General features: G+C 42.2%; 2 protein-coding genes across 2 annotated transcripts; one reads left to right on the top strand and one right to left on the bottom strand.

Moving 5' to 3' along the window:
- Nucleotides 1–706: 706 nt before the first annotated feature.
- zic1 (zic family member 1 (odd-paired homolog, Drosophila)) lies at nt 707–3009 on the bottom strand. Its single transcript, XM_071527579.1, is given in 4 exon segments — nt 707–904; nt 1409–1572; nt 2050–2250; nt 2253–3009. Coding segments are annotated over 4 exon segments (1320 nt in total).
- A 4578-nt stretch (nt 3010–7587) lies between these two features.
- Nucleotides 7588–11734, top strand: zic4 (zic family member 4). The gene is made up of 2 exons (XM_071527591.1): nt 7588–8746; nt 11295–11734. Exons 1-2 carry the CDS (start codon nt 7588–7590, stop codon nt 11732–11734), a joined length of 1599 nt encoding a protein of 532 aa, XP_071383692.1.
- The last annotated feature ends 267 nt before the right edge of the window (nt 11735–12001 follow it).

Genomic DNA, 12001 nt, shown 5'->3' with positions numbered 1-12001 from the left:
AGCTACTTACATGTAATAATACTTCCTTGCAGACAAGGCAATTGACAGAGATTTTATATTTATCACGTACATAAACAGATTGACACGGAATTTCAGGCTTTCACTACACGATTTATCGACATGACATTAAATAACAACAATGATACTGTGCTACTCAAACTGGACCTTGGACGAAATGTTGCACTGAATAGGCTACAAAAGCACATTAATACTAAGACTCGGTTAGGTCGACGTGTAGACTGTAGTAATACTGAATAATTCACATTTGGTACACAACTATAACATTCTTTTCAATCAAGTCTATTCATCGCAATATTCTTAAAACCATCTCATTTTCCATATATCTAGGGACCACATTTTCACAAATTCCCTTAAACTGTGATAGAACTATTTACAGAATAAAATATTACATTTTTTCCAACTTGGTGAATCGTTATGTACAAAAATCAGGCCTCTACCCGCAGATAGCATGCTTTTTTGAGATCTCTTTTGTGCAGTCTCTCAGTAAAAATAAAGACTCAAAGAAATATTGAGGGGAAAAAAGTTTAACTTGGTGGCTGTCCTCGCCTCCTTTGTCCATGCATTCTCTTTCATTGCTATTAGACAGCCTTTAATTGATCGTTTGGGCCTCCCGTGTTTTCTCAGTCCGACTTTATCAAGTCTTTGATTCCAAGCAGTTTTAATGCTGCAGTCTTTTCAAAAATATTTACACGTACCATTCATTGAAATTTGACGACAGCGTGCTGTGGCTGGTTGTGTGGTGTACTGCTGAGGCTGCTGGTGATATGGAGCTGCTGCTCTGGTTCTCTGTGGACGGTGATACTATGGTGGGAGGTGTGGAGGACTCGTACCCTGAACTGGCCGCTGGAGATGGTTGGGAGCCTTGATTGGTGGATTCATGGACCTGCAATAAGGTGAAATATATAGATAAAGAAACAACCCTCATATTTATGTCGTTTGTCCTAGGTGCTTTACTGTGGAAATGTAATCATAACAACAATAAAAAATTATTATCAAAACAAAAGAAAACTTCTGATTGGACTGTATCTGGAATCTGCAATACCCCAAAACAATGTAGGCTATTCCCCAAACATTATAATTCCCATTAAGGTATTAAATTCTTAATCTGATGTGTCAGTTGATAAAAAAGAAGAAAAGAAAAAAAATAGAATGTGTGTCAAGGCAAATTAAGCTGACACGTTTTCTGTGTTTCTATGTAAACACTGAATAAAAGCTGTAACTTCTCCCTATAAGCGGATTATATAAATGATTGTATCCTGGTTTAGAAACTGTTAGGCCAATACAAAAGCCATAGTTGCACATTCATGTTCGTATTAGAAGTCACATCGTATAATATTGTGAATACTAGTGAAAACAGGAGAAAAAAAAATAAGCCATGGTGTTTTACCTTCATGTGTTTTCGGAGGGAGCTGGGATGTGTGTATGACTTGTCGCACATTTTGCAGAGATAGGGCTTGTCCGACGTGTGGACATGCATGTGTTTCTTGCGGTCACTGCTGTTTGCAAATCGCCTGTCGCAGCCTTCAAACTCACATTTAAATGGCTTCTCACCTGAATAAAAAGAGTTAAATACAATATTTCACACTGGGAAGATTTCAAAATTCTATGACATACTGTGCATTATTTTACTTAAAATGTGTGATCGGTGCTTAGCAATAGGTTCAATCAATTAAGTTATTTTTAAAAACGCAGCCTTTTGTACATCCAACCCCCCGCCCCCCGATCTTGATAAACCACACGATGTAGGCTGCAAAATAATTTGATTTAAGCCCACTTAGGCTAATTAATAAATTCAGTTAATGCATTTTTCAAATATTTTACAAATACCACCTTTTACAGTAAATAATATGACTCAAAAAAGCCTATCAAAAGGCAATAGTTTATGTCAACAACTGCACCGAAATCATGTCAGTGAATAGACTACAGCTGCTGCCTAATAAACAATAACCCGGATCGCATGCATATTTTGGATAGGATATTGTCAGCATCGATTTGGGAGTAAAAGGGGTCAGTCAATGCGGATCTTACCAGTGTGAGTCCTTTTGTGAATTTTTAGATTTTCCGATCGAGCAAATACTTTGCCACAGCCGGGGAACGGACACGGAAAGGGTTTTTCTCCGGTGTGTACTCTGATATGATTCACAAGTTTGTATTTGGCTTTGAATGGCTTTCCTTCTCTGGAGCAGTCTTCCCAGAAGCAGATGTGGTTGGACTGCTCTGGTCCCCCACATGCTCCACCGTCAGATGGGTCACCAGCTCGTGCATCGTACTAAAAGTTTTGTTGCAAGACTTTTTGGGATTCGTCAGCTGCTCCGGCTCGATCCACTTGCAGATGAGCTCTTGTTTGATCGGCTGCCTCATGTATCGAAAGAAGGCCCCTGCTCCGTGGTGTGCGGCCATATTCATGTTCATGGGGCCATAGCCGTGTAACTGGGTCGAAGCATAGTGGTCGGACCTCGGGCTTGTAACGTGGCCGTACTGATCGGCCCGACCGTACATGTCCCCAGAGAAGCCCAGTCGCATCTGGCTGTTGACCACGTTGGAAGACGCGTGGCTCGCCGCTTGCTCATGGAGCCCCGGGAAGAGCAGGTGCCCCGCTGCATCTGAGTGTCCATGTGGCCCTGCGAAACTTCCGGAGGCGAACAAACTGTGCTGCGCCCCAGTGGCGTCTCCGAAACCCCGATTTCTGAAGAGAAAGTCCCGGGTGGAGTTGAAAGCCGCCGTGGAGTAAGAGCCAACGTGGGTCGGGTGGTGATGGTGTCCCAGGGCGGCCGCTGCGTAGCCGGGCGCCTGGGAGGAAAACGCCGTCTGTCCGGAGCCAATGTCGTGGGAGCTGTGGTTTATTTTGAAGGCGCCCATCCCGTCCGCGAACGGATTTATCCCCAACGCCACTTCTCTCTCTGTGACTTCGCCTGTTGAGTGATGCCGTGAGGAGCCGAAAGTAGTGACTCCTATGGTGGGATACTGCGGTCCTGCGTCCAAGAGCATCTTCAGTCTAGACTCGCCGAGACGACTGAGAGCAGAAATCAAAAAATCACGCACAGATATTCTTCCTCCCCCTCTCTCTATCTCTTGGACCTCACTCGACTGAGCAAACTCTCAAATCCACCGATTTTCTGTTTACTTTTTAAGACGAGAGGAATTCCCCTATACCGCTCATCCGATGCACACGCAAAATCATGTATACATGCAATATTGTCTTTTGCGGTTTATCTTCCTGTGGCGCAACTTTCACCTCCTCAGTCAGGCGGTGAGCTCTAGACTGATAGTCGCAATCATTCCTGCAGATAAATGAATTGAAAAGACAACACAGTCCAGCCCTGATGAATGGGAGAGGAGGGGGGTAGTCATGTGACCCTGTAGCCAGACGCTCATTGGCGGAGTCCCTTTCCCCCCAATAACATCCACTCACCAAATAACAATCCACGGTGCAGGGCCCACACTTCTATTGGCCTCTTTGCATCATCAATCCCAGATATTGTGAGATTGCTGACTGTGGATTTGGTTAAAAGGCTGAATAACAGCACAACAAAAGTTGAGAAACATAAGACAACAATAGGCCTTGTAGAAAGTCGAAGCACGTTTCACAGCCATACTGCACTGACAGTTTATAACCAAATGTGTCACACTGTCTTTGTTAACCCGGGGACATTAGATTACCAAGCAGCCTTTTGTGGTATGGATGCTAACATTTTTTCTCTATTATGAAGCACTCAGCACTGAGGTAACACTAAGTATTTTGTGCGTGCATCTCTCTCTCTCTCTCTCTCTCTCTCTCTCTCTCTCTCTCTCTCTCTCTCTCTCTCTCTCTCTCTCTCTCTTTCTCTCTCTCTCTCTCTCTCTCCCCCCCCCCTCTCTCTCTCTCTCTCCCTGTCTGAAGAATGCTTAAAACACTAGGGTCAAGTATGGAGCTGATATTAGGCTACCTAACCCAGGGGAAACAAGAACAGGATCATATTGTGCCATGACCAGACTGATATATTATTTTACACTAATCTAATCTAATCTAATCAATACAAAGGGACTCAACTGACATGACACTAAACAAACCTCATAGCATTTTAAGGTTGACCCTTATTTCTTGTGTCAAGAAATGGAAAGACAAGTTCAGCGCTTTTTCAGTCTTAGGAAACCCCATGGGAAACACTGAATTTGGTATAAGGGCTGCGCACTGCCATCACTCTCTTTAAACGCCTCTTATTGTCAATTTAGCCACCTCACTTCACAGGAATCCACATCAAGTTTTGTTTTCTGACTCTTGCCCATGAGCGCACTCACTATTTTGCAGCTCTGTCTCCCTTTAACACAATTTCTTCGTCCAGTGGAACTCACACCCATGAACATCTGCGCATTAGATTTCCACACCATCCCACTCACTAGCAACCTATGTTGATAAAGGTTAACTTCAACATATAGACCAATGTTTAACTTGGATCTACTATTATGCCTAGTGTATCCATCACGCATTGGCTGTGCTTGTGCAAGTTACTCATTTTTGTAGGCGAGTGATGCATCATAGCCTGTGTGTAAAACGTTGTGGGTTGTCGAAGTTATCAAGTGGGATTTGCGGCGCTCTCTGCAGGAACCTCCGGCTGCTAGAGTTCAAAGCCACATGCACAGACGTGCCATACGAACCATTAAAATATCTTCTTGGCTACTAGTTTCTACTAGGCATTCTCAAACTCAGTCTTGGGAGACCAAGGGAAGAGAGGGAGTTTTGTTGTTCTCAGCTTAACAAGTAGACCTACAACTTGATGCAACTTTCTAAGTAGCCTACTACAAAACACATTTGGAGGAATCTTTCAACAGGTGGAAAACGGTAAGAATGGCATGTCATTGAAAAAAGGGGAGAGGCAAAAAAACATAGGTCATAGTCTCAGACTTGCAACAAGTGAGGCTAAATGAGGATTTTTATGCCAAGGCAAGAGTTGCATGGAATTATGCAGAACTTTCCAAGTGTGTTTGGAGTTTCCATGCTTCCTATTTGGGCCAATACAATTTTAATAATATTCAAGATTTGTATTCAAAAGTAAAAGGTGCGTGCCACTTATAGGCCAAGAGCCGTTCGACTTATTCAAATGAGCTTGATGTATTAAATTCATAGTGTAGAATGCAAAATGGCTACCAGGAGTTGTTTAGGATTTACAGTGAGCGCAAACAAGCCAAAACTGCCTCAGCAGCTTCATGTGAGTATTGTGTAATATTCACTTTTTGTTTGCGAGCCTATGCAGCTTCCCTGCTACATGTCTCCAAGACTGCATGCACAACTTGGACCAGAAATAGCACTTCAAAGTTTTGCATTACGCTGTGTGGTGCAGTGATGCCTCTGAAGGGTACAGCTGCGAGCCTCATGCACTCCACGCGTAAAGGCCATTTAATAAACATATTTTAGATCCGTCATGTTTCATAATATTTACTCAATTCCTAACGTTCTGGACATGACGCTGTCAACAAAGATTCTGACAAGTCAATTCAGAGAAATAATCAAAAGACGAAAATAGTTTTAGTATTATTTTTGGCAAACAAAATATTAACCATCTGAACTGAGTGAATTGCCTTGTTCAGCATGTTTCATTTTCAGCATATTCAGAGTGTTTACTTTGGAGGGTGAGTGCATTTGAAAATTGCATATTCAGTGATCCACAAACAAACATTCATACAGCCTATGCCCACTTCATTTTCATATCAACGAATTCAAATGAAAAGGTGAATGGGCAAGTTAAAATAATGACGTGCGACTGTGACAGAGGACATTTGGGTTTTACACTACTGTCTTAGCAACCTTCACAATTTAGTTACGAGCACCTCAAATAATTTAACATATCTGATATTTGACATCAATCTAATGATAACTGTCTGACCTTCTTTTGGGTCTCTTCACACAGCCATCTCCATTTGTCTCCAACTACAACGATTAAGTATTAAACACAAACATCCATGCATATAGACACAAAGCATTCAGTCTTCATAACAAAAAACAATTATGGTTGTATTACAGAGAAACACAAACAATTGAAAATATTAAAGTTAAGACGCCTAATATAATGCGACTATTTGCTATTATAAAAGTATGGCTAAGGGAAGACTAGAAAAAAAATTCTAGAGACTCATAGCACTTGACTTCGTGGTTGCACTATTTTAGGAAACCATTTTACTACTTATCAAGCATGCATGTTTGTAACAGTCAAATTAAGTCCACTTTGATCAAGACTAACGTTCCGTGTGCAGTAACTGCTGCTAGACGTTATTTAACTGGAATACAACGAACCGACAAACTTATCCAGTGTCTTGAGCATTTTTTATTGACCAGACATTGGATTTAAAAATAGTCACGTTTGTGGGCTAACACTTTATAAAAAATATAGACCCTGAAAAAAAAAAGGCTTAGCAATAATGACAGTTATATAGTTTCTAAAAAAAGGTATGGCGTTTTGTTATGTACAATAGCTTTTATATACTTTTTAAGCATTCAATAGAAATAAGGAAATACTCGACATGGGAGAGTTTTACACTTTGTACGATAAGATTTTAGCGTCAGATACTTACACACACATTTTAGAAAGTCTTATTTTGAGTTTAAATCTGCAGTGGCAGCACCTCCCGTGACCCTCATCTGCTCCCGTCCCGGGTCTAAAGCAAAATTACCCCGGATCATAACAACAGGTCCCGTCCATTACATTTTTTTTCCTCGGGACAATGGACGCAGCTCACCCCGTTCACAAATACTACACACACTGATCCCACCGAGCAGGCTACCGAGACAACGCTGCGCTGACGGGCAAACGACTGGATATGTAAATATGGTTATGTATCAAAGCGTATATTTATGGTAGCCTACGTGTCTCGGACTGTTTTGAACTCCCACACGGAGCTTTCCCTTGGTTAAGTTGACAAGTTTCCACGTTGACGCTGATCTTTACCGTGCGTAAAGTGGTGCGTAGTTTGTGCGTAAAGTTGTCCTTCATACGTTGCAGGGTAAAATGAAGATATCATTGCATTATTTATGATCCGTACAACTTTTATAGTGACATTATGCATAGTCTTGCGAGACAGTTTGTTTTTTAATCGCATAACCAAAGTGGGGAAATTGCTATTTCATAGCCGCGCAGCTTTTGTTCACTGCGACAAAAGAATGACGACTGTAGATCTGGATCAACTTTTGAGGAGTTTTATTGTACAATAACCTTTGCATAACAACTATTTTTCCCAAGCGTTGCCTAAGGCACTGCGCATGCGCCCTGGCTACTTGCTGTCACTAAGACATTTTTCTTCACGTTGGAAACTGTCACAAGTGACGTCAATCACCGCGCTCTGACCAATTAGAGCGCAGGGTGATTGTTTAGCTCCACGGGCTGCAGCGCCTACCATGAATCTCTATTCAGTATCAAAGCGTCCTGCTGCTGCTTCTCAACCGAATGGGATTCCATGTAGTCTGCAGATAGACTCTTAACTTTACAAAGTTTTTTTTTTATTTTTTTTTTCTCTATTTTTCATTGCGATTAAAATATATTTGTCATCATCATTATTATTTTGCCTGCTGTCAAGTTATTCTAAAATTAGGAAGTAATGAGCGTGGATGCATTGGGAAGCCCCGTGATGGACCCTACGTTTTCCAAACGGAACACGGCGCTGAGATTAGTTGACTTGGCAGGGGCTCACCACCATCACCATCATCACCACCATACCCCTCAGAGCGTGACAGGCTTCCCGGGGTTCAGCAGCCATCCACACTCAATGGCTCACTCGCACCCTGGGGAGATTACTGCGGAACCCCGCCTGGGGCCGAGTCCATTCGGGCCAGAACACATGGGGCACTCCGCGGCCCTCAAAATCAGCCCAGCCCATCATTATCCCCACCACCATCACCACCACCACAATCATCATATGGCAGGCCACAGTGAAGTGGTCTCCAGTCAAACGGGAGCTTTTGGCCCGGTTCAGGCGACAACGGTCCCCTATTCTATGTCTCACACGGCCCAGGCGTTATCCGCAGGTAGGGATTTCCTCATCCGAAGAGATCTGACAGCTCAAGCCATGCCAGTGCTGACTGACCAGACTCCCGGTTCAACTTCTCACCACGGAATGTTTGTCTCAACAACAGGTAGCTATCCGGGACACTATGGTCATCACCCTGACGCTGGGAACCATACCCTCTTCTCCGGACTCCATCACGACCAGCCGTCTAGCGGATCACCGGGTGGCCAAGCGTTGAATGGACAAATAAGGTTAGGACTACCTGGAGAAATGTACGTTAGATCTGATCACTTGAGTCAAGTGGCAAGCTCCAGGGCTGATCCGTTCTCCGCCTCGCCTTTACATGGCTACGGTGGTCTGAATCTGAACATGAATCTTAGCGCTCACCACCACCACCACGGAGCCGGTGCCTTTTTCCGCTACATGAGGCAGCCGATAAAGCAAGAGCTTATTTGCAAGTGGCTGGAGCCGGAGCACTCGCCGAAGAAACTTTGCTCCAAAACTTACAGCACCATGCACGAACTAGTAACGCATGTAACGGTAGAGCACGTTGGAGGACCAGAGCAGGCAAACCATATATGTTTTTGGGAAGAGTGTCCGAGGGAAGGGAAACCATTTAAAGCCAAGTACAAACTTGTAAATCATATTCGAGTGCACACCGGGGAGAAACCGTTTCCATGTCCATTCCCTGGCTGTGGGAAAGTGTTTGCAAGATCCGAGAATCTTAAGATTCATAAAAGGACGCACACAGGTCAGTAGCTACATTCATAGGAGTAAAAATTGCATATCTCACTGTTTGTTGACGTTAATTTATAATGATCAATGATATATACAATACAGTATATTTTTTACTCAATCACATGTTGTTAAAATTCTAATTAGGCTTTGCTTTATACGAGTATCCAGTTGGTATGGAAATTATATAATGCTTTCCATTATTTTTAAGATGTTTTTTTAATCAACTTTCAAAATTTAAATCTGAAAGTAATTTTATTCTTAAGACATTTAACGTATATCCTGAGGTTGTCATGGCAATAAGCAATCTATAGGCTGCTGTACATCAGCTGCGTGGACGCAACAGTTACTGTGCGTGCTGCTGACCACCTGTAAGTTGTTTGTTGTGAGTTGCATCAGTGGTCACAAGTTTTACAAAAGGGTGAGCTTGGGGATTATGGTACAGCTCACTCAGGCGTTTGATGGTTCACCCTCTTGTTTACACCACAATTCACTGAGGCCCACGTCAACTCTGTCCAAGTAGCTTACTGCGTGCCAGAGATGACTGGCAGCAAACTTGGAAAGTGAAAGATGCATCTTCACATTCATTGTAACTGAGATGATGATGCTGCTGATTTTTCCCCCCATTATTTTCAGCCACTTGTTGCTCTGTTTATTACCATATGCATTTTCCATCCATTTCTATTTTTATATGAGCACCCTACTGATAATACTACTACTAATACTAATAATACTAATAATAATAATATTATTAATAATAATAATAATAATAATAATAATAAGAAGAAGAAGAAGAAGAATTGGCTGTGGTGATGGTACTATTGTCCTTTGTTTATGAAGATAGGAGCGTGGTTATATTTGTAAAAAAAAAAAAAAAAAAAAAAAACTATATGTATAAAGTATAAGAATATATTAAAAGTAGTATCTAGCTGTATATATTAATTTCTGCTTCCAACAGAATGACATGGCATGTACGCATGGTGAAATGATATGCATGCTTTTGGAATGGTCAGCTTATAGCCTCTAGCAACAAGCAACAAGTCGATAAGTGCAGGCGGCTAAAGGGAGTCACCAACAGGTTGGCAGAGCTGACTGCGTGTATAATGATGGACGTGTGTACAATGCAGCCCGGTGCAGTTCTGATTTAACTTTAAAAGAGCCATAATGGCACAAGGGTGCATGGTTGCCGAGCACAATATGGCTGCTTGGCTCTGTGACCCGGTGACGTGTTGTGGAAAAAGGAGAAAGAAAAAAACAAAAAAACACAAGGCCTCAAAATGTCGAGTCAGACTTGTAAATGAATACAATGAATACATTCCTTTTTGCACGACACTCCCCCTCTGCACCATTTCTGCACCCTATGTATTATTCATATAATTTGCTCACATTACCTAAGTACAAATCTGTTAAATTATTTCTGCGTGTTGACTCCCAAGGGGCCTGGTCTTTGGTATCATGTTTAAAACCTAGCCGAAAGTGTGGTTATGACTGGGGCTGCCCCTGGGGTCTGTTCCTCGACGGTTTCTTGTACTACACTAATATCCTTGATTGGCTCTCTCAGCCCAACAGCTGAAGGTCAAATTGATATTCAACCCGCAAGTGTAATTAGACAGAGGCAATTACATATTCTCACAAGCACTAATCGTAGGAGAAAAATCAGCATTGGATGATTTCCGTGTAATTTATTCAGATTGTCTTTTTTTTTTTTTTTTTTTGCCTTGTCATAATCAGGTGGAAATTCTTGTTATTAAGACACACAATTAGACCTACTTCATAACCATTTACAGATTCAAATAGCAGTGTGGCGATTTCCAGAAAGGCTGGGTTACTACACAGTGTGAGCGCAGAGAAGCTTGGCTATGGCAAAACCTTGACTAGTATTATTATAATTTTCAATGGGTTTTAGGTCTGTTTTTTATTTTTTATTTTAGGTTAGCCTGTTTGCTTTGACATGGTTTGACTAGGACCGAGGTTAAGACCCAAGACTGTATGTTCACACTCTTGTTTACACCAGACTGAGGCTCATGTCAGCTCTGTCCAAGCCTCTTACTGCATGCCAGACATGACTGGAAGTAAACTTTTAAAGTGAAAGATGCATCATCACATTCAGTGTAAATCATACGATGGTGGTGATCTTTGGTTTACTTTTTTTTGTCACAGAGACTTGTTGCTTTATTTAGGCTATCATATGCTCCAGCAACCATGTGAACTGATAGTAATGTGAACTGATATAATAATAATAATAATAATAATAATAATAATAATAATAATAATAATAATAATAATAATAATATTGTTTACCCGCCTTGTTATTTACAGAATAGAGATTAACCATAATTTTAAGATGACATAAATATTTATCTCATAAATTCATAGTACGTATCATCATATGTATCAAGCTGTAAGTTATTAAGGATATGGTCTTGTAAAGTAAAAAGCATAAATTGCTGCTTTTCTGAAAACAGTTGTTTTTTTTATATTGGTGGTTATGATGCATTAGGTTGAGGTCACAGTTTTAACTCAACTTTCTTTTTTTTTCCATGTTCCACTATCCCTGATTACAGGTGAGAAGCCCTTCAAGTGCGAGTTTGACGGCTGCGACAGACGCTTCGCCAACAGCAGCGACCGGAAGAAACACTCCCACGTGCACACCAGCGATAAGCCCTACAACTGCAAAGTGAGAGGCTGCGATAAGTCCTACACACACCCCAGCTCCCTGAGGAAACACATGAAGGTGCACTGCAAGTCCCCACCGCCCAGCTCGGGCTACGAGTCGTCCACTCCGTCTCTGGTGTCCCCCTCGTCAGACTTGGGCCGGGAGCCAGGAGGCTCCTCGGTGCTGTCGGAGCCGGTGGGACCCTCCCAGCCCGCTAATTTAAGTGAATGGTACGTGTGCCATAGTTCAGGTGCCAGCGGTGCTCAAACACCACCCAGTGGCCCCTCCACACCCGACCCCGCAGACGAGCCACCTTACAGAAACCCCGAGCCAAGGGACACGTTTTAACCCAATTGGACTCAAACGCGGTGCCAGCAGTGACAGAATATATTTTCAAAAGCTCAACTATTCAAAAAATGGTTTGGCTTTAGGTGCCTCTGATGCCTGTGAAAGCCCACTGGTCCCCATTTGGATGAGCCACCGAACAGAAACCCCGAGCCAGGAGACGCGTTTTAACCACATTGGGCGAAAAAAAAATGCAAACCTTAAAGACGTGCTAATATCCAGGCTCAGTGAAAGAATATATTTTCAAAAGCTCAGCTATTCAGAATGGTT

Source organism: Centroberyx affinis, unplaced genomic scaffold, assembly GCF_046629955.1.
Source record: "Centroberyx affinis isolate AG114_WGS23_722 - 3 ecotype Tasmania unplaced genomic scaffold, CSIRO-AGI_Caff_v1 ptg001546l_1, whole genome shotgun sequence".
NCBI classification, from domain to species: domain Eukaryota; kingdom Metazoa; phylum Chordata; class Actinopteri; order Beryciformes; family Berycidae; genus Centroberyx; species Centroberyx affinis.
The sequence above is the reverse complement of the archived record's forward strand: the minus strand, read 5'-3'. Positions and strand labels throughout refer to the sequence as shown.